The sequence below is a fragment of the Scyliorhinus canicula genome, chromosome 10 (assembly GCF_902713615.1).
Source record: "Scyliorhinus canicula chromosome 10, sScyCan1.1, whole genome shotgun sequence".
NCBI lineage: Eukaryota > Metazoa > Chordata > Chondrichthyes > Carcharhiniformes > Scyliorhinidae > Scyliorhinus > Scyliorhinus canicula.
The window spans coordinates 2,848,493-2,870,268 of NC_052155.1; the positions used below are offsets into that span (position 1 = coordinate 2,848,493).

The following is a 21,776-nucleotide window of genomic DNA, read 5'->3' on the forward strand; positions in this document are numbered from 1 at the left end:
GGCGGCGCTGTGAGCTGGGTCCTCCCAGCCGGAGGGCGGCGCTGTGAGCTGGGTCCTCCCAGCCGGAGGGCGGCGCTGTGAGCTGGGTCCTCCCAGCCGGAGGGCGGCGCTGTGAGCTGGGTCCTCCCAGCCGGAGGGCGGCGCTGTGAGCTGGGTCCTCCCAGCCGGAGGGCGGCGCTGTAAGGCCGGGTCCTCCCAGCCGGAGGGCGGCGCTGTGAGCTGGGTCCTCCCAGCCGGAGGGCGGCGCTGTGAGCTGGGTCCTCCCAGCCGGAGGGCGGCGCTGTAAGGCCGGGTCCTCCCAGCCGGAGGGCGGCGCTGTGAGCTGGGTCCTCCCAGCCGGAGGGCGGCGCTGTCAGGCCGGTTCCCGCCCCTCAGTCTCCGGCCGCCGAGATGCAGAAATACGAGAAACTGGAGAAAATCGGAGAAGGTAAAAGGGAGCGACCCCGGGGGACAGCGCTGGGTGGGGGTCTGGGCAGCGGCCTCGGGGGTCTGGGCGGTGCGGCTGGGGGTCTGGGTGGAGGGCCGGGTGTCGCTGACTGCCGCCTGTCCGAGCGGGGGCCTGGCCGCAGGGATTAAATCCCCAGCCCCGGGTGTGAGGCCGAACTGCAGAATAGAACCGGGTCACTGCAGAGAGCAGCACTCCCTCCGTACTGACCCTCCCACAGTGCAGCACTCCCTCAGTACTGACCCTCCCACAGTGCAGCACTCCCTCAGTACTGACCCTCTGACAGTGCGGCACTCCCTCAGTACTGACCCTCTGACAGTGCAGCACTCCCTCCGTACTGACCCTCCCACAGTGCAGCGCTCCCTCAGTACTGACCCTCTGACAGTGCAGCACTCCCTCAGTACTGACCCTCTGACAGTGCAGCACTCCCTCAGTACTGACCCTCTGACAGTGCGGCACTCCCTCAGTACTGACCCTCTGACAGTGCAGCACTCCCTCAGTACTGACCCTCTGACAGTGCGGCACTCCCTCAGTACTGACCCTCTGACAGTGCAGCACTCCCTCAGTACTGACCCTCTGACAGTGCAGCACTCCCTCAGTACTGACCCTCTGACAGTGCAGCACTCCCTCAGTACTGACCCTCTGACAGTGCAGCACTCCCTCAGTACTGACCCTCTGACAGTGCAGCACTCCCTCAGTACTGACCCTCTGACAGTGCGGCACTCCCTCAGTACTGAACCTCTGACAGTGCGGCACTCCCTCAGTACTGACCCTCTGACAGTGCGGCACTCCCTCAGCACTGACCCTCTGACAGTGCGGCACTCCCTCAGTACTGACTATCTGACAGTGCGGCACTCCCTCAGTACTGCCCTCTGACAGTGCAGCACTCCCTCAGTACTGACCCTCTGACAGTGCAGCACTCCCTCAGTACTGACCCTCTGACAGTGCAGCACTCCCTCAGTACTGACCCTCTGACAGTGCAGCACTCCCTCAGTACTGACCCTCTGACAGTGCAGCACTCCCTCAGTACTGACCCTCTGACAGTGCAGCACTCCCTCAGTACTGACCCTCTGACAGTGCAGCACTCCCTCAGTACTGACCCTCTGACAGTGCAGCACTCCCTCAGTACTGACCCTCTGACAGTGCGGCACTCGCTCAGTACTGACCCTCTGACAGTGCAGCACTCCCTCTGTACTGACCCTCTGACAGTGCGCCACTCCCTCAGTACTGACCCTCTGACAGTGCAGCACTCCCTCAGTACTGACCCTCTGACAGTGCAGCGCTCCCTCAGTACTGACCCTCTGACAGTGCAGCACTCCCTCAGTACTGACCCTCTGACAGTGCAGCACTCCCTCAGTACTGACCCTCTGACAGTGCGGCAGTCCCTCAGTACTGACCCTCTGACATTGCAGCACTCCCTCAGTACTGACCCTCTGACAGTGCGGCACTCCCTCAGTACGGACCCTCTGACAGTGCGGCACTCCCTCAGTGCTGACCCTCTGACAGTGCAGCACTCCCTCAGTACTGATCCTCTGACAGTGCAGCACTCCCTCAGTACTGACCCTCTGACAGTGCAGCACTCCCTCAGTACTGACCCCCTGACAGTGCAGCACTCCCTCAGTACTGACCCTCTGACAGTGCAGCACTCCCTCAGTACTGACCCTCTGACAGAGCGGCACTCCCTCAGTACTGACCCTCTGACAGTGCGGCACTCCCTCAGTACTGACCCTCTGACAGTGCAGCACTCCCTCAGTACTGACCCTCTGACAGTGCAGCACTCCCTCAGTACTGACCCTCTGACAGTGCAGCACTCCCTCAGTACTGACCCTCTGACAGTGCAGCACTCCCTCAGTACTGGATTGGATTGGATTTGTTTATTGTCACGTGTACCGAGGTACAGTGAGAAGTATTTTTTCTGCAAGCAGCTCAACAGATCATTAGAAAAGGGAATTAAACAAAATTCAATAAAATGCATGAGAATACATAATAGGGAAACACAACATATACAATGTAACTACATAAGCATTGGCATCGGTTGAAGCATACATGGTGTAGTGTTAATGAGGTCAGTAAATAAGAGGGTCATTTAAGAGTCTGGTGACAGTGGGGAAGAAGCTGTTTTTGAGTCTGTTCGTGCGTGTTCTCAGACTTCTGAATCTCCTGCCCGATGGAAGAAGTTGGAAAAGTGAGTAAGCCGGGTGGGAGGGATCCTTGATTATGCTGCCCGCTTTCCCCCGGCAGCGGGAGGTGTAGATGGAATCAATGGATGGGAGGCAGGTTCGTGTGATGGACTGGGCGGTATTCACGACTCTCTGAAGTTCCTTGCGGTCCTGGGCCGAGCAGTTGCCATACCAGGCTGTGATGCAGCCCGACAGGATGCTTTCTATGGTGCATCTGTAAAAGTTGGTGAGGGTTAATGTGGACATGCCGAATTTCCTTAGTTTCCTGAGGAAGTATAGGCGCTGTTGTGCTTTCTTGGTGATAGCGTCGACGTGAGTGGACCAGGATAGATTTTTGGTGATGTGCACCCCTAGGAATTTGAAATTGCTAACCATCTCCACCTCGGCTCCGTTGATGCTGACAGGGGTGTGTACAGTACTTTGCTTCCTGAAGTCGATGACCAGCCTTTTAGTTTTGCTGGCATTGAGGGAGAGATTGTTGTCGTTACACCACTCCACTAGGTTCTCTATCTCCCTCCTGTATTCGGACTCGCCGTTATTCGAGATCCGGCCCATTATGGTCGTATCGTCAGCAAACTTGTAGATGGAGATGGAACCAAGTTTTGCCACGCAGTCGTATGTGTACAGGGAGTAGAGTAGGGGGCTAAGTACGCAGCCTTGCGGGGCACCGGTTATTGAGGACTATTGTGGAGGAGGTGTTGGTGTTCATTCTTACTGACTGTGGTCTGTTGGTCAGAAAGTCAAGGATCCAGTTGCAGAGTGGAGAGCCAAGTCCTAAGTTTTGGAGCTTTGATATGAGCTTGGCTGGGATTATGGTGTTGAAGGCGGAGCTGTAGTCAATAAATAGGAGTCTGATGTAGGAGTCCTTGTTTTCGAGATGCTCTTGGGATGAGTGTAGGGCCAGGGAAATGGCGTCTGATGTGGACTGATTGCGACGGTATGCGAATTGAAGTGGGTCAAGGCGTTCCGGGAGTATGGAGGTGATGCGCTTCATGATCAGCCTCTCGAAGCACTTCATTACAATTGACGTCAGGGCCACCGGGCGGTAGTCATTGAGGCATGTTGCCTGGTTCTTCTTTGGTACCGGTATGATGGTGGTCTTCTTGGGCAGCACGGTGGCCTAGTGGTTAGCACAACCGCCTCACGGCGCTGAGGTCCCAGGTTCGATCCCGGCTCTGGGTCACTGTCCGTGTGGAGTTTGCACATTCTCCCCGTGTCTGCGTGGGTTTCGCCCCCACAACCCAAAAATGTGCAGAGTAGGTGGATTGGCCACGCTAAATTGCTCCTTAATTGGAAAAAATAATTGGGTAATCTAAATTTAAAAAAAAAAATGATGGTGGTCTTCTTGAAGCAGGTGGGGACCTCGGAGTGGAGTAGGGATAGGTTAAAGATGTCTGTGAATACCTTGGCCAGCTGGTATGCGCAGGCTCTGAGTGCACGACCAGGGATCCCGTCCGGGCCCATCGCCTTCCGTGGGTTCACTTTCAGGAAGGCCGATCTGACTTTGGAAACTGTGATGGTGGGTATGGGTGAATTATGGGCTGCTGGGGCACTCGACAGCGGATTGTTGGTTACATGCTCAAACCAAGCATAGAATGCATTAAGTTCATCGGGGAGGGGTGCGCTGCTGCCAGAGATACTGCTCGGCTTCGCTTTGTAGCCCGTTATGTTGTTTAGTCCTTGCCACAACCGCCGAGAGTCTGTCTGTGACTCTAGCTTAGTTTTATATTCTCTCTTGGCATCTTGGCACCTCTGACAGTGTAGCACTCCCTCAGTACTGACCGTCTGACAGTGCGGCACTCCCTCAGTACTGACCCTCTGACAGTGCAGCACTCCCTCAGTACTGACCGTCTGACAGTGCAGCACTCCCTCAGTACTGACCCTCTGACAGTGCAACACTCCTTCAGTACTGACCCTCTGACAGTGCGGCACTCCCTCAGTACTCACCCTCTGACAGTGCGGTACTCCCTCAGTACTCACCCTCTGACAGTGTAGCACTCCCTCAGTACTCACCCTCTGACAGTGCGGCACTCCCTCAGTACTGACCCTCTGACAGTGCAGCACTCCCTCAGTACTGACCCTCTGACAGTGCAGCACTCCCTCAGTACTGACCCTCTGACAGTGCAGCGCTCCCTGAGTGCTGACCCTCTGACAGTGCGGCACTCCCTCAGTACTGACCCTCTGACAGTGCGGCGCTCCCTCAGTACTGACCCTCTGACAGTGCGGCGCTCTCTCAGTACTGACCCTCTGACAGTGCGGCACTCCCTCAGTACTGACCCTCTGACAGTGCAGCACCCCCTCAGTACTGACCCTCTGACAATGCAGCACTCCCTCAGTACTGACCCTCTGACAGTGCGGCACTCCCTCAGTACAGACCCTCTGACAGTGCGGCACTCCCTCAGTACTGACCCTCTGACAGTGCGGTACTCCCTCAGTACTGACCCTCTGACAGTGCAGCACTCCCTCAGTACTGACCCTGTGACAGTGCAGCGCTCCCTCAGTACTGACCCTCTGACAGTGCAGCACTCCCTCAGTACTGACCCTCTGACAGTGCGGCACTCCCTCAGTACTGACCCTCTGACAGTGCAGCACTCCCTCAGTACTGACCCTCTGACAGTGCAGCACTCCCTCAGTACTGACCCTCTGACAGTGCAGCACTCCCTCAGTACTGACCCTCTGACAGTGCAGCACTCCCTCAGTACTGACCCTCTGACAGTGCGGCGCTCCCTCAGTACTCACCCTCTGACAGTGCGGTACTCCCTCAGTACTCACCCTCTGACAGTGTAGCACTCCCTCAGTACTCACCCTCTGACAGTGCGGCACTCCCTCAGTACTGACCCTCTGACAGTGCAGCACTCCCTCAGTACTGACCCTCTGACAGTGCAGCACTCCCTCAGTACTGACCCTCTGACAGTGCAGCGCTCCCTGAGTGCTGACCCTCTGACAGTGCGGCACTCCCTCAGTACTGACCCTCTGACAGTGCGGCGCTCCCTCAGTACTGACCCTCTGACAGTGCGGCGCTCTCTCAGTACTGACCCTCTGACAGTGCGGCACTCCCTCAGTACTGACCCTCTGACAGTGCAGCACCCCCTCAGTACTGACCCTCTGACAATGCAGCACTCCCTCAGTACTGACCCTCTGACAGTGCGGCACTCCCTCAGTACAGACCCTCTGACAGTGCGGCACTCCCTCAGTACTGACCCTCTGACAGTGCGGTACTCCCTCAGTACTGACCCTCTGACAGTGCAGCACTCCCTCAGTACTGACCCTGTGACAGTGCAGCGCTCCCTCAGTACTGACCCTCTGACAGTGCAGCACTCCCTCAGTACTGGCCCTCTGACAGTGCGGCACTCCCTCAGTACTGACCCTCTGACAGTGCAGCACTCCCTCAGTACTGACCCTCTGACAGTGCAGCACTCCCTCAGTACTGACCCTCTGACAGTGCAGCACTCCCTCAGTACTGACCCTCTGACAGTGCAGCACTCCCTCAGTACTGACCCTCTGACAGTGCAGCACTCCCTCAGTACTGACCCTCTGACAGTGCGGCGCTCCCTCAGTACTGACCCTCTGACAGTGCGGCACTCCCTCAGTACTGACCCTCTGACAGTGCAGCTCTCCTTCTGGGGACCAGCCAGCTGAGGGACATCAGCACTTGGAGGAAACCCACGCAGTCATATGGGGAATGTACAAACTCCACACACACAAACCCAAGGTCAGAATCAAACCCGTGTCCCTGGTACTGTGAGGCTGCAGTGCTAACCACTGTGCCGTAACCACCTGGTTACTTTCTGGTTATTTGTTCGTTTAACTACAGTCTGCCTAGGGCTCTTCATTTCCTGGTTTCTGGAACTCTATTTTCCAGGAGTCGCTTTCTGCCCCTTGATTGCTTTGCCGGTACTGGCAGCTTCTGTGAGAAACATTGTTTGTGCGGTACCTTGTTCCTGACTGAAAACAAATGCTTCTGCTTTTTGGTGTGGAGGTGAAGCAACAGCTTGGTTTTTATACCCATGTAATTGCTTTTATGTCTTAAAATCTTAATTACAATGCAGGCAAAGTTTAAAGTGTAACTAACACCAATAGACAAGTAGGCACCTTTGTTAAACATGAAGCTGAAGTTTTAACCCTTTCTTAGCAGACAAGTACAGCCACACAAGTTAAGTTTAAACCTGTACTTTATTTCTAACCCACAATATAAATATAAATTATTTGAACTATTTCTATTTCCAAACTGCACGTAGATCTTGTAGGGTGTACAGGCTCCAGAGGCTACAGGGATGGGGAGGGATGAGGCCATGGTGGGATTTCAACATGAGGCATTGCTGGACTCTGAGGGTATGAGTTTTTCAGTCTGCAATGCACTATCGGGCGCAAACCTGGTAGTGGGGATTCCCGTCTGCTCAAAGTAATCATTTGTAAGACTGGGTCTTCTCTCCTCTGCCCCTGTCCTCCCTGAATGGTTAAAGGGCTGCACAGTGCATGGTTCAGAGTATCATCTGGGACATCACATCATGCAGCTTCTTGGGAACCAAGGGAACAGCAGGCCATTCAGTCCATTGAGTCTATTCTATTTTTTGATTAGATTATGGCTGTTCAATGTCTAACTCCATTTACCTGTCTTGGTTGTGTAATGTAAAAAAAATTAGAGTGCCCAATTCATTTTTCCCAATGAAGGGGTAATTTAAACATGGCCCTCCAAGCCTGTGCCGACCATGCTGCCTGTCTAAATTAAATTCTTCTGCACTTCAGAGGTCCGTATCCCATTATTCCCTTCCTATTCATGTATTTATCAAGATGCCCCTTAAATGTCACTATCGTCCCTGCTTCCACCACCTCCTCCGGCAGCAAGTTCCAGGCACCCACTACCCTCTGTGTAAAAAACTTACCTCGTACATCCCCTCTAAACCTTGCCCCTCGAACCTTAAACCTATGCCCCTCAGTAATTGACCTCCCTATCCTGGGAAAAAGGCTCTGACTATCCACTCTGTCTATGCCCCTCATAATTTTGTAGACCTCTATCAGGTTGCCCCTCAACCTCCTTTGTTCCAGTGAGAACAAACTAAGTTTTTCGACCCCTCCTCATAGCTTTTTTTTAATATTAATTTAGAGTACCCAATTCACTTTTTCCAATTAAGAGGCATTTTAGCGTGTCCAATCCACCTAACCTGCACATCTTTGGGTTGTTGGGACGAAACCCACGCAAACACGGGGAAAATGTGCAAACTCCTCATGGACAGTGACCCAGAGTCGGGATCGAACCTATGAACTAGGCGCCGTGAGGCAACAGGGCTAACCCACTGCGCCACCATGCTGCCTCTCTCCTCATAGTTAATGCCCTCCATACCAGGCAACATCCTGGTAAATCTCTTCTGCACCCTCTCTAAAGCCTCCACATCCTTCTGGTAGTGTGGCGACCAGAATTGAACACTATACTCCAAGTGTGGCCTAACTAAGGTTCTATACAGCTGCAACATGACTTGCCAATTCTTATACTCAATGCCCCGGCCAATGAAGGCAAGCATGCCCTACGCCTTCTTGACTACCTTGTCCACCTGTGTTTCCCCTTTCAGTAACCTGTGGACCTGTACACCAAGATCTCGCTGACTGTCAATACTCTTGAGGGTTCTACTATTCACTGTATATTCCCTACCTGCATTATGCAATGAAAATCGCTTATTGTCACGAGTAGGCTTCAACGAAGTTACTGTGAAAAGCCCCTAGTCGCCTCATTCCGGCGCCTGTCTGGGGAGGCTGGTACGGGAATCGAACCGTGCTGCTGGCCTGCCTTAAAAGCCAGCGATTTAGCCCAGTGTGCTAAACCAGCCCCATTACTTTACGCATTACTTCACATTTGTCCGGATTAAACTCCATCTGCCATCTCACCGTCCAAGTCTCCAAACGATCTAAATCCTGCTGCATCCTCTGACAGTCCTCATCGCTATCCACAATTCCACCAACCTTTGTGTCGTCCGCAGACTTACCAATCAGACCAGTTACATTTTCCTCCAAATCATTTATATATACTACGGATAGCAAAGGTCCCAGCACTGATCCCGACGGAACACCACTAGTCACAGCCCTCCAATCAGAAAAGCTCCCTTCCATTGCTACTCTCTGCCTTCTATGACCTAGCCAGTTCTGTATCCATCTTGCCAGCTCACCTCTGATCCTGTGTGACTTCACCTTTTGTACCAGTCTGCCATGAGGGACCTTGTCAAAGGCCTTACTGAAGTCCATATAGACAACATCCACTGCCCTACCTGCATCAATCAGCTTTGTGACCTCCTCGAAAAACTCTATCAAGTTAGTGAGAGACGACCTCCCCTTCATAAAACCGTGCTGCCTCTCGCTAATACGACCACTTGCTTCCAAATGGGAGTACATCCTGTCTCGAAGAATTCTCTCCAGTAATTTCCCTACCACTAATATAAAGCTCACCTTGCTACACTTCCTTGCCACCTTCTTAAACAAAGGAACAACATTGGCTATTCTCCAGTCCTCTGGGACATCACCTGAAGACAGTGAGGATCCAAAGATTTTTGTCAAGGCCTCAGCAATTTCCTCTCTCGCCTCCTTCAGTATTCTGGGGTAGATCCCATCAGGCCCTGGGGACTTATCCACCTTAATATTTTTCAAGACGCCCAACACCTTGTCTTTTTGGATCTCAATGTGACCCAGACTATCTATACACCCTTCTTCAGACTCAACATCCACCAATTCCTTCTCTTTGGTGAATACTGATGCAAAGTACAGTATTCATTTAGTACCTCGCCCATTTCCTCTGGCTCACACATAGATTCCCTCCCCTATCCTTCAGTGGGCCCACCCTTTCCCTGACTACCCTCTTGCTTTTTATGTACGTGTAAAAAGACGGGATTTTCCTTAACCCTAATTGCCAATGACTTTTCGTGACCCCTTTTAGCCCTCCTGACTTCTTGCTTAAGTTCCTTCCTACTTTCCTTATATTCCACACAGGCTTCGTCTGTTCCCAGCCTTCTCGCCCTGACAGATGCCTCCTTTTCCTTTTTGACGAGGCCTCTAATATCTCTTGTTATCCAAGGGTCGCAAAATCTGCCATATTTATCCAGCTTCCTCACAGGAACATGCCGGTCCTGAATTCCTTTCAACTGTTTAGTGCGGCCAATCCACCACCCTGCACATCTTTTGGGTTGTGGGGGCTGATGCTCGATCAATGACTCCAGAAGCAAGATTGGACGTCAATTGAAGGCTTTATTGGACTAGATGTTTCCCCCAGCAGTGCAGGTACAGAATGCAGCAGCTGGGGAGACACAGGCTCTTATACTCCGCCTTACTGGGCGGAACCAGCAGGCAGGCGTCACCAATGATCTTGCTGTCTCAGGTACCTCCCACACCAATGGCCTTACAGCCTCAACCTGGGTACCGTAATACCCCTAATACCGACTACCACAGGGGCGAAACCCACGCAAACATGGGGAGAATGTGAAAACTCCACACGGACAATGACCCAGAGCCGGGATCCAACCTGGGACTTCGGTGCCGTGAGACAGCAGGGCTAGCCACTGCACCAACGTACTGCCCACTTGGTTCTGTAATTTTAATACCTTATGCAACAAAAATCTATTGGTATAGAAGCAAATTCTGCAGATCCTGGATCTCTGAAATTAAAACAGAAAATGCAGGAATGCTCAGCGGTTCTGATGGCAACAGTGCTGTCTGTTGGTGCCTCTCCCTCTCTGTCTCTCTCACCCTCTTTGTTGCTGTCTCTTCCTCTCTTTATTGATACCTATCTCTCTGTTGTCTCTCACTCTCTCCCTCTGATGTCTCTCTCTCTCACTCTCATGTCTCTTTCTATGATGTGTCTCTCTCTATGATGTGTTTCTCTCTGATCTCTCTCTTTGTCTCTCTGTTGTCTCTGCCTCTCTGATGTCTCTCTGATCTCTACCTTTGCCTCTCTCTCTCTCTCTCTCTCTCTCTGATGTCTCTCTCTGATCTCTCTTTGTCTCTCTCTCTCTTCTCTGATGTCTCTCTCTGTGATCTCTCTGATGTTTCTCTCTCTGAACTCTCTCTCTCTAATGTCTCTCTTTGTCTTTCTCTCCCCCTCTCTCTCTCTCTCTGTCTATCTCTCTCTCTTTGTCTTTCTGATGTCTCTCTCTCTCTGATGTCTCTCTCTCATGTCTCTCTCTGTCTTTCTCTGTCTCTCTCCGATGTCTTTCTCTCTCTCTCTTTGTCTTTCTGATATTTCTCTCTCTCTCTATTGTCTCTCTCTCTCTTCTGATGTCTCTCTCTCTGCATGTTGGTGTCTCTCTCACCTGTCCCCACAATGTACGAACAACATGAGGTTTTTGAAAGTTATTTCCTCAGCTAGGCTTTCGAAACAGCTGTGTCTTTTCGTCCTAGGGACCTATGGGACGGTGTTTAAAGCAAAGAACAGGGAAACCCATGAAATTGTAGCACTGAAGAGAGTTCGTCTGGATGATGATGATGAGGTAAGTACCTGCACGTATTGCTGGACTAACACACACAACCCACATGTCCTCTGGGATTACATTGCTACCTTACCCTCTGTCACCACTGTGTGTGTGCCTGTACACTGGTGTTGGTGTGTGTGCCTGTACACTGGTGTTAGTGTGTGTGCCTGTACACTGGTGTTAGTGTGTGTGCCTGTACACTGGTGTTGGTGTGTGTGCCTGTACACTGGTGTTAGTGTGTGTGCCTGTACACTGGTGTTAGTGTGTGTGCCTGTACACTGGTGTTAGTGTGTGTGCCTGTACACTGGTGTTAGTGTGTGTGCCTGTACACTGATGCTACTGTGTGCCTGTACACTGGTGTTAGTGTGTGTGCCTGTACACTGATGCTACTGTGTGCCTGTACACTGGTGTTAGTGTGTGTGCCTGTACACTGGTGTTAGTGTGTGTGCCTGTACACTGATGCTACTGTGTGCCTGTACACTGGTGTTAGTGTGTGTGCCTGTACACTGGTGTTAGTGTGTGTGCCTGTACACTGGTGTTAGTGTGTGTGCCTGTACACTGGTGTTAGTGTGTGTGCCTGTACACTGGTGTTAGTGTGTGTGCCTGTACACTGGTGTTAGTGTGTGTGCCTGTACACTGGTGCTAGTGTGTGTGCCTATACACTGGTGTTAGTGTGTGTGCCTGTACACTGATGCTACTGTGTGCCTGTACACTGGTGTTAGTGTGTGTGCCTGTACACTGGTGTTAGTGTGTGTGCCTGTACACTGATGCTACTGTGTGCCTGTACACTGGTGTTAGTGTGTGTGCCTGTACACTGATGCTACTGTGTGCCTGTACACTGGTGTTAGTGTGTGTGCCTGTACACTGGTGTTAGTGTGTGTGCCTGTACACTGGTGTTAGTGTGTGCCTGTACACTGGTGTTACAGTGTGTACTTGCAAACTCTGATGCTATGTATGTCTGCACTGCTGTAATTTTGTGTGTCTGTACTCTGGTGTTTGTGTGTGTGTGCGCGCGCGCGCATGCACTGGTGTTAGTGTGTGCCTGTACACTAACGGTACTGTGTGTGCCTCTGCAAACTCTGATGGTAATGTGTGTCTGCATTAGTATTACCGTGTGTGCTTGTATACTGCTGTCACTGCATGTAATGTCCTGTGGTGTTAGTGTGTGTGTCTGTACTGTGATGTTAGTGTGCGTGCCTGTACTGTGATGTTAGTGTGCGTGCCTGTATACTCTTCCTTTGTACGCCTATACTCACTGGCATTGCTGTGTGCACCTGTACACTCTGGTGTTATTGTGTGCGACTGTACACTCTGGTGTTACTGTGTGCGACTGTACACTCTGGTGTTACTGTGTGCGACTGTACACTCTGGTGTTACTGTGTGCGACTGTACACTCTGGTGTTACTGTGTGCGACTGTACACTCTGGTGTTACTGTGTGCGACTGTACACTCTGGTGTTACTGTGTGCGACTGTACACTCTGGTGTTACTGTGTGCGACTGTACACTCTGGTGTTACTGTGTGCGACTGTACACTCTGGTGTTACTGTGTGCGACTACACTCTGGTGTTACTGTGTGCGACTGTATACTCTGGTGTTACTGTATGTGACTGTACACTCTGGTGTTACTGTGTGTGACTGTACACTCTGGTGTTACTGTGTGTGACTGTATACTCTGGTGTTACTGTGTGTGACTGCACTCTGGTGTTACTGTGTGTGAATGTACACTCTGGTATTACTGTGTGTGACTGTACACTCTGGTGTTACTGTGTGTGAATGCACTCTGGTGTTACTGTGTGCGACTGTACACTGGTGTTGCTGTGAGCGACTACACTCTGGTGTTGCTGCATGTACGTGTGCTCTGACGTTACCATGTGTGTCTGTACACTGTTTTGCTCTGTCGATGTGTGCAGCTGTGACCCCCCACTCTTCAGCCACCCGTGCTTTTTTTTCTTTTCTTTAATTGATGTCACAAGCAGGCTTACATTAACACTGCAATGAAGTCATTGTGAAAATCCGAGTCACCATGTTCCGGCGCCTGTTCGGGTACACAGGGAGAATTCAGAATGTCCTATTCACCTAACAGCACCTCTTTCAGGACATGTGGGAGGAAACCGGAGCACCCGGAGGAAGCCCATGCAGACACGGGAAGACAGTGAACCAAGCCGGGAATCAAACCCGGATCCCTTGTGTTGTGAAACGAAGTGCTAACCAATGCTACCGTGCCGGCCATGTGTGATGTGTGCGGCTGTACCCCCACGTCCTGGTGTGTGCGCCGGTTCCCCCCCCCCGTAAGCAGCTGTACTCTGTGGTATTACTCTCTGTGTGACTTTTAACCATGGCGTCACTGTAACCTCTGCTGTTGCCGTGTGCGACTGTACGCTCTGCTGTTGCCATGTGCGACTGTACGCTCTGCTGTTGCCATGTGCGACTGTATGCTCTGCTGTTGCTGTGTGCGACTGTATGCTGCGCTGTTGCCGTGTGCGACTGTATGCTCTGCTGTTGCTGTGTGCGACTGTATGCTGCGCTGTTGCCGTGTGCGACTGTATGCTCTGCTGTTGCCGTGTGCGACTGTATGCTCTGCTGTTGCCGTGTGCGACTGTACGCTCTGCTGTTGCCATGTGCGACTGTATGCTGCGCTGTTGCCGTGTGCGACTGTATGCTCTGCTGTTGCCGTGTGCGACTGTATGCTGCGCTGTTGCCGTGTGCGACTATATGCTCTGCTGTTGCCGTGTCCGACTATGCTCTGCTGTTGCAGTGTGCAACTGTACCTTTGCTGTTGTCTTGTTCATCTGTACCCTGTGGTGTTGCAGTGTCGTACTGTACCCTGTGGTGTTGCAGTGTCGTACTGTACCCTCTGGTGTTTCCTTATTTGTAACTGTATCCTGCGGCATTGCTGTGTGCAACTGTATGTTTTGCTGTTCCAGTGTGCGACTGTATGCTCTGCTGTTGCCGTGTGCGACTGTATGCTCTGCTGTTGCCATGTGCGACTGTATGCTCTGCTGTTGCCATGTGCGACTGTATGCTCTGCTGTTGCTGTGTGCGACTGTATGCTCTGCTGTTGCAGTGTGCGACTGTATGCTCTGCTGTTGCCATGTGCGACTATGCTCTGCTTTTGCCATGTGTGACTGTATGCTCTGCTGTTGCCATGGACGACTGTATGCTCTGCTGTTGCCATGTGCGACTGTATGCTCTGCTGTTGCTGTGTGCGACTGTATGCTCTGCTGTTGCAGTGTGCGACTGTATGCTCTGCTGTTGCCATGTGCGACTATGCTCTGCTTTTGCCATGTGTGACTGTATGCTCTGCTGTTGCCATGGACGACTGTATGCTCTGCTGTTGCCATGTGCGACTGTATGCTCTGCTGTTGCTGTGTGCGACTGTATGCTCTGCTGTTGCCGTGTGCGACTGTATGCTCTGCTGTTGCCGTGTGCGACTGTATGCTCTGCTGCAGACGTGTGCAACTGTACCTTTGCTGTTGACTTGTACTGTACCCTCTGGTGTTGCAGTCGTACTGTACCTCTGGTGTTCAACTGTATGCACTGCTGTTGCCGTGTTCAACTTTTAGCTTAGCTGTTTCCGGGCGCGACTTATGCTAGACTGTTGCAGTGTGCGACTGTATGCTCTGCTGTTGCTGTGTGCGACTGTATGCTCTGCTGTTGCGATGTGTGACTACATGCTCTGCTGTTGCCGTGTGCGACTGTATTCTCTGCTGTTGCAGTTTCCGTCTATGCTCTGCTGTTGCCGTGTGCGACTATGCTCTGCTGTTGCTATTTGCGACTATGCTCTGCTGTTGCCGTGTGCGACTGTATGCTCTGCAGTTGCAGTGTCCGACTATGCTCTGCTGTTGCAGTGTGCAACTGTACCTTTGCTGTTGTCTTGTTCATCTGTACCCTGTGGTGTTGCAGTGTCGTACTGTACCCTCTGGTGTTGCAGTACTGTACTGTACCCTCTGGTGTTTCCTTATTTGTAACTGTATCCTGCGGCATTGCTGTGTGCAACTGTATGTTTTGCTGTTACTGTGTACGAATATATGCTCTGCTGTTCTAGTGTGCGACTGTATGCTCTGTTGTTGCCGTGTGCGACTGTATGCTCTGCTGTTGCCGTGTGCGACTGTATGCTCTGCTGTTGCCGTGTGCGACTGTATGCTCTGCTGTTGCCATGTGCGACTGTATGCTCTGCTGTTGCCGTGTGCGATTGTATTCTCTGCTGTTGCCATGTGCGACTGTATGCTCTGCTGTTGCCGTGTGCGACTGTATGCTCTGTTGTTGCCGTGTGCGACTGTATGCTCTGCTGTTGCCGTGTGCGATTGTATTCTCTGCTGTTGCCATGTGCGACTGTATGCTCTGCTGTTGCCATTTCCGACTGTATGCTCTGCTGTTGCAGTGTGCGACTGTATGCTCTGCTGTTGCAGTGTGCGACTGTATGCTCTGCTGTTGCCGTGTGCAACTGTACCTTTGCTGTTGTCTTGTTCAACTATACCCTCTGGCATTGCAGTGCTGTACTGTACCCTCTGGCATTGCAGTGCTGTACTGTACCCTCCGGCATTGCAGTGCTGTACTGTACCCTCTGGCATTGCAGTGCTGTACTGTACCCTCTGGTGATGCAGTGCTGTACTGTACCCTCTGGTGATGCAGTGCCGTACTGTACCCTCTGGCACTGCTGTGCCGTACTGTACCCTCTGGTGTTGCAGTGCCGTACTGTACCCTGTGGCATTGCAGTGTTGTACTGTACCCTCTGGCATTGCAGTGCTGTACTGTACCCTCTGGCATTGCAGTGCTGTACTGTACCCTCTGGCATTGCAGTGCCGTACTGTACCCTCTGGTGATGCAGTGCCGTACTGTACCCTCTGGTGATGCAGTGCCGTACTGTACCCTCTGGCATTGCAGTGCCGTACTGTACCCTCTGGCATTGCAGTGCTGTACTGTACCCTCTGGTGATGCAGTGCCGTACTGTACCCTCTGGTGTTGCAGTGCCGTACTGTACCCTCTGGTGATGCAGTGCCGTACTGTACCCTCTGGTGATGCAGTGCCGTACTGTACCCTGTGGCATTGCAGTGTTGTACTGTACCCTCTGGCATTGCAGTGTTGTACTGTACCTCTGGCATTGCAGTGCCGTACTGTACCCTCTGGCATTGCAGTGCTGTACTGTACCCTCTGGTGATGCAGTGCCGTACTGTACCCTCTGGTGATGCAGTGTTGTACTGTACCTCTGGCATTGCAGTGCCGTACTGTACCCTCTGGTGATGCAGTGTTGTACTGTACCTCTGGCATTGCAGTGCCGTACTGTACCCTCTGGTGATGCAGTGTTGTACTGTACCTCTGGCATTGCAGTGCTGTACTGTACCCTCTGGTGTTTCCTCATTTGTAACTGTACCCTGCGGCATTGCTGTGTGCAACTGTATGTTTTGCTGTTCCTGATGGCTTGTGTGTTTAGGGGGAGGTGGTGGTGTAGTGGGGTTGTCACTTGCCTAGCAAACCAGAGACCCAGAGTAAAGCTGTGGGGACCCGGGTTCAAATCCCGACACTGCAGATGGTGAAATTTGAATTCTATAAAAATCTGGAATCAAAAGTCTAACGATGACCATGAAACCATTGGCGATTTTCATTAAAAATCCAACTGGTTCACTAATGTCCTTTAGGGAAGGAAATCTGCCGTCCTAACCCTAACCCGGTCTGGCCTACATGTGACTCCAGACCCACAGCAATGTCGTTGACTCTCAACTGACCCCTCAAGGGCAATTAGGGACGGGTTGTGATGCCCCATGTCCTATGGTGGCAGTTGTGTTTAATGCTGTTTTTGTTCTCTCTCTCTCAGGGTGTCCCTAGCTCAGCTCTGAGGGAAATCTGCCTACTCAAAGAGCTGAAACATAAAAACATTGTGAGGTAAGAACTGTCACAGATCTTGCAGTCTGTGTTATTCAGTGACCTGGGGCCAGACAAAGGATGAAGTGGCTGAGATTCCTTTGCATTTTGGTCTTGTGTAGACAGTAATACTGCCAGTAATAGAGCCAGCAGTTCTGCCGCATGGGGGGAATGGGGGGGGGTGACCCTATGTTTTGCAGGCAGGGTTCAGAGAATCAGGGTCAGGCTCAAGGGTATGTTTTAGATAAGGTTCGGGAATCACTGGGGCCAGGACAGGGTTCAGGGATGCTCGGCCAGGACAGGGCTCAGGGATGCTCGGGCAGGACAGGGCTCAGGGATGCTCGGCCAGGACAGGGCTCAGGGATACTCGGCCAGGACAGGGCTCAGGGATGCTCGGGCAGGACAGGGCTCAGGGATGCTCGGCCAGGACAGGGCTCAGGGATGCTCGGGCAGGACAGGGCTCAGGGATGCTCGGCCAGGACAGGGCTCAGGGATGCTCGGCCAGGACAGGGCTCAGGGATGCTCGGGCAGGACAGGGCTCAGGGATGCTCGGCCAGGACAGGGCTCAGGGATGCTCGGCCAGGACAGGGCTCAGGGATGCTCGGCCAGGACAGGGCTCAGGGATGCTCGGCCAGGACAGGGCTCAGGGATGCTCGGCCAGGACAGGGCTCAGGGATGCTCGGCCAGGACAGGGCTCAGGGATGCTCATCCAGGACAGGGCTCAGGGATGCTCGGCCAGGACAGGGTTCAGGGATGCTCGGCCAGGACAGGGCTCAGGGATGCTTGGCCAGGACAGGGCTCAGGGATGCTCGGCCAGGACAGGGCTCAGGGATGCTCGGCCAGGACAGGGCTCAGGGATGCTCGGGCAGGACAGGGCTCAGGGATGCTCGGACAGCCTTTCGGGAGCTCAGTTTAGGTTTTGTGGGCAGTGGGAGGAGGAATGGGCAAGGTTTGGCCGTGGGATCCGTGGCCAGGAGATGACCCAAGCTGGGAGCAGCTGTCAGGCCCACAACATCCCTTCATTTCAGAACGGAAACCTTAATTCCACTATGGAGATTTGGGATCTGATCTAAATACTCTTTTCTTTTCTCTTCAAAGGCTACACGATGTTCTGCACAGTGATAAGAAGCTGACACTCGTATTTGAGTATTGTGACCAGGTAACGACAGATCTCTGCAACAGACAGTAACAAACTCCGATATAGGCTGGGCCGGTAGGGTCTAATGCTGTTGGTTGAGTGAGTTACAGCTTGGGATCTAATCAAAGGATTCGGCTGGGGGGGCGGGGGGGGGGGGGGGGGGGGGGGGCGGGGGGTGTTTATATATAGAATAAGTTCAGTCCCAGAAATACAGAATAGCCTCGGGGCTAATAAGAGTGAGGAAATTAAGATAATTAATAACACCAGAGAAAAACTACTGGAGAAACTCAAAGGAACTAAAACCCGCAAATTCCCAGGACCTGGTGATCTACATCCTCGAATTTCTAAAAGAGATCGCTGCAGAGATAGTGGATAGTGGGAGCTCTGGAGGCTGCATAAACCCAGCAAGTCTGCCAGCATCTGTTAGGAGAAAAAACAAATTAATGGCCGTGATTCGACAGCCTCATTGCGCCCAACTTGGTGTTGGGACGAGACTGTTGAGTCTCGGGAGAAGCCTCGCGAGATTCACGCCGTTCAAAATGTCTCTCAAGATTTAACGGAGTCTCACGAGATGGCGTGATCCGGATACGGGAGAGGTTCACTAGATTGGTCCCTGGGATAAGAGGCTTGTCCTAAAGTGAGAGGTTGAGTAAATTGAGCCTGTATTCTCTGACATTTAGAAGACTGCGAGATAATCGGATTAAATGATAAAAAGATTTTGAAAAGGCTTGACAGGATAAACACAGAGAGGTTGTTTCCCCAGCGACAGTGAAGTCAGGATGGCTTGGAGGGGAACTGGTGGTGTTCCCATAATCTGTTGCTTTTGTCCTTCTCGATGATAGTGGTCATGGGTTTGGAAGGTGCTGCCTAAGGAGCCTTGGTGAGTCTTTCCAGCGCAGCTTGTAGGTGGTACACACGGCTGCCACTGTGTGCTGGTGGCGCAGGGAGTGAATGTTTCCCAGAGTGTTGACTGAGAAATTGACTCTGTTTTGTTGAATTTGATAAAGTCTGCTGTAGCAGCAGACAATCGCTCACAAAACTAGTCGTCAGACAGTAAGGTGGTGTCCCGTCTCCTGGGCGGGTGCTCAGGAGGGCCGCAATCAAAGCAAAATTCAACAAGCTGAGGGGTATGGCCGAGCTGACAATTGCCGAGTAGTCGCTGTTCTCACTGAGGGGAGGAGGGATTTGTCAACAACAAAAAAATCAATTTGAGAGTCGACATGGTGAACATGTGGGGGAAAAAAAGAAAATGTTTTACTGTTTGGGTGCGGAAAACGCCACAGGTCAACCCCTCCAATCCTGTCCATGAAGAGGTCAGTGCCCTGGATATCCTAGTTTGGGGCTGGGATTTGGACGTGGAGTGGTCCATTTTAAGATCCAAGACAATCTCCTCCCAGAATCATCCGATGTGATTCTAAATCGGGGAGGGCGTCCACCAGCCCGTGTCATCCCAATTGGGTGGATAAATATTCACCAAAATAACCGGGGTGTTCCCCGGTGAAGCACAGACAATAATATAGCGACCATTGGGGTCATCCACAATCCATGAGGGGGTAAATTGTTTTTTTTTTGTGGATCAGTATTGCCGTGCCTCTAGTCCTGTCATTAAAGTCTGAGTGAAAGACTTGTTCCTAACAATTTTTGTGAAGTCTCATCAAACCCTTCACCCACAAATGGGTCACCTGGAGGAACACAACAGCCGGGTGCAGAACCTTCATGTGCGCAAAAATCCTAGCCCGCTTCACTGGTCCATTCAAACCCCTCACCTTCCAGGTTATGAGGCAGAGAGGAGACCCTCTATCGCCTCTCCCGCCGGGTTCAGCCATTACACCTGTAGTTCAGAAGGCAAGAAACCTTGCAACGCCACGGCAAGGAGATCCCAACAGCTGTCTGTACCAGTCCTAAGGCCGGACAAGTACAAATTAATGGACAACGTCAGACTACCAGCTAAGCCCTCCTCCCTCCTCCATCTCCTCTAATCCCACAATCCCCAACAAAGACATCAAATTTACAAAAGCACGAGACTGTCTGACACTAAAATCTAAGCCCCCCCCTTCGCTGAATGTTTGCAGAATGCCCACACTTACAACTTCCCTTCTCTCGGCCCATCTCTAGCTATAGCCGAGAGATTCTCCAACCGACCCTTTATTAAAAGTTAAGAAAATTCATTAACATTATTCAAAAACAAGAATTTCACATATAACAATCCCGTGGTAACAACCGCACTATAAGAATATGTATAACACTAGCATAATGAGGGAAAATAACACTTCAACAGTAATAACTTTATGGTGTAAATCAGCCAAATAAACAAAAATGACATAAGCTCCCTCGCTCATCGCAGGACCTACTCTTTTTCTTTGAAGTTGTAGAATCTTAAGATCATCGCTCAAGAGGGTTCCTCTGCATGATGTCATGGTCGCAGCGTGCAATGAGCCTGATCTAGCCCCGGGGGGGGGGGGGGGGGGGGGGGGGGGATTTTAGCACCTGTCGCCCACCATTTTGGAGGGTCAGCCATCAATTCTGTGATGGTGTTGCCCTACATTCCCTCTGGCAAACCCACGAGGCGGATTTTTTGCCTTCGAGATCCAAGTCATTTACTTTATTCTTCAAAAACGTAGTCACGTCCAGGACCGAAGATAGTTTTGTTTTCCAGCGACGTGATCCTCTCACTGATCAGTGAGGGTCACCTCCATATTCTGGACCTTGTCACCCCACACTTCCATTTTTTATCCATCCCCTACAACTTCCCCGAGATTTCACTGAGGGACTCGTCTACTGACCTTTTTATTTCTCCGGCCAAGTCCTGGTGATGATTTTTCAATTCAACCACCACAATGCGGCTGATATCTTCAGTTGATGGCCATGTGGTGGTCTGGGGCCGGAGAAGCACGCTGTCGCCTCCTGACTCCAACAAAGCTTCCAAGTCTGTTTTGATTTAAAGCTGTATATTTCCCCTTGTGTCGTTTAACATAATTTTTACTGTTAGCGCTACCTATAGCACGCTTTGCAAGTTGGATCGGAGCATCTCCAAATGCGTGTCGTGCAACAATTATTAAAGACTATTGAGGAAAGGACTTGGACAAGCTAGGAGAGTGGGCTATGAAGTAGCAAATTAAATACAATGTGGAAAAGTGTGAGGTTATGCACTTTGGAAGGAGGAATTTAGGCATAGACTATTTTCTAAATGGGGAAATGCTTCGGAAAGCAGAAGCACAAAGGGACTTGGGAGTCCTTGTTCACGATCCTCTTTAGGTTAATGTGCAGGTTCAGTCAGCAGTTAAGAAGGCAAATGCAATGTTAGCATTCATGTCAAGAGGGCTAGAATACAAGACCAGGTATGTATTTCTGAGGCTGTATAAGGCTCTGGTCAGACCCCATTTGGAGTATTGTGAGCAGTTTTGGGCCCCGTATCTAAGAAAGGATGTGCTGGCTTTGGAAAGGGTCCAGAGGAGGTTCACAAGAATGATCCCTGGAATGAAGAACTTGTCGTATGAGGAACAGTTGAGGACTCTGGGTCTGCACTCGTTGGAGTTTAGAAGGATGAGGGGGGATCTTATTAAAACTTACAGGATACTGCGAGGCCTGGATAGAGTGGACGTAGAGAGGATGTTTCCACTTGTAGGAAAAACTAGAAGCAGAGGACACCATCTCAGACTAAAGAGACGATCCTTTAAAACAGAGATGAGGAGAATTTCTTCAGCCA

At 51.6% G+C, this 21,776-nt stretch overlaps 1 protein-coding gene across 1 annotated transcript in view; it reads left to right on the forward strand.

The window, feature by feature from the left end:
• The first annotated feature begins 313 nt into the window (after window positions 1-313).
• Window positions 314-21,776, forward strand: part of cdk5 (cyclin-dependent kinase 5) — a 59,630-nt gene continuing 38,167 nt past the window's right edge. Inside the window, exons 1-4 of the mRNA XM_038808507.1 lie at window positions 314-427; window positions 11,002-11,090; window positions 16,886-16,953; window positions 18,031-18,091. Coding sequence (XP_038664435.1) covers window positions 391-427; window positions 11,002-11,090; window positions 16,886-16,953; window positions 18,031-18,091 — 255 coding nt within the window. The 5' untranslated portion in view covers window positions 314-390. The remainder of the gene's footprint in view (window positions 428-11,001; window positions 11,091-16,885; window positions 16,954-18,030; window positions 18,092-21,776) is intronic.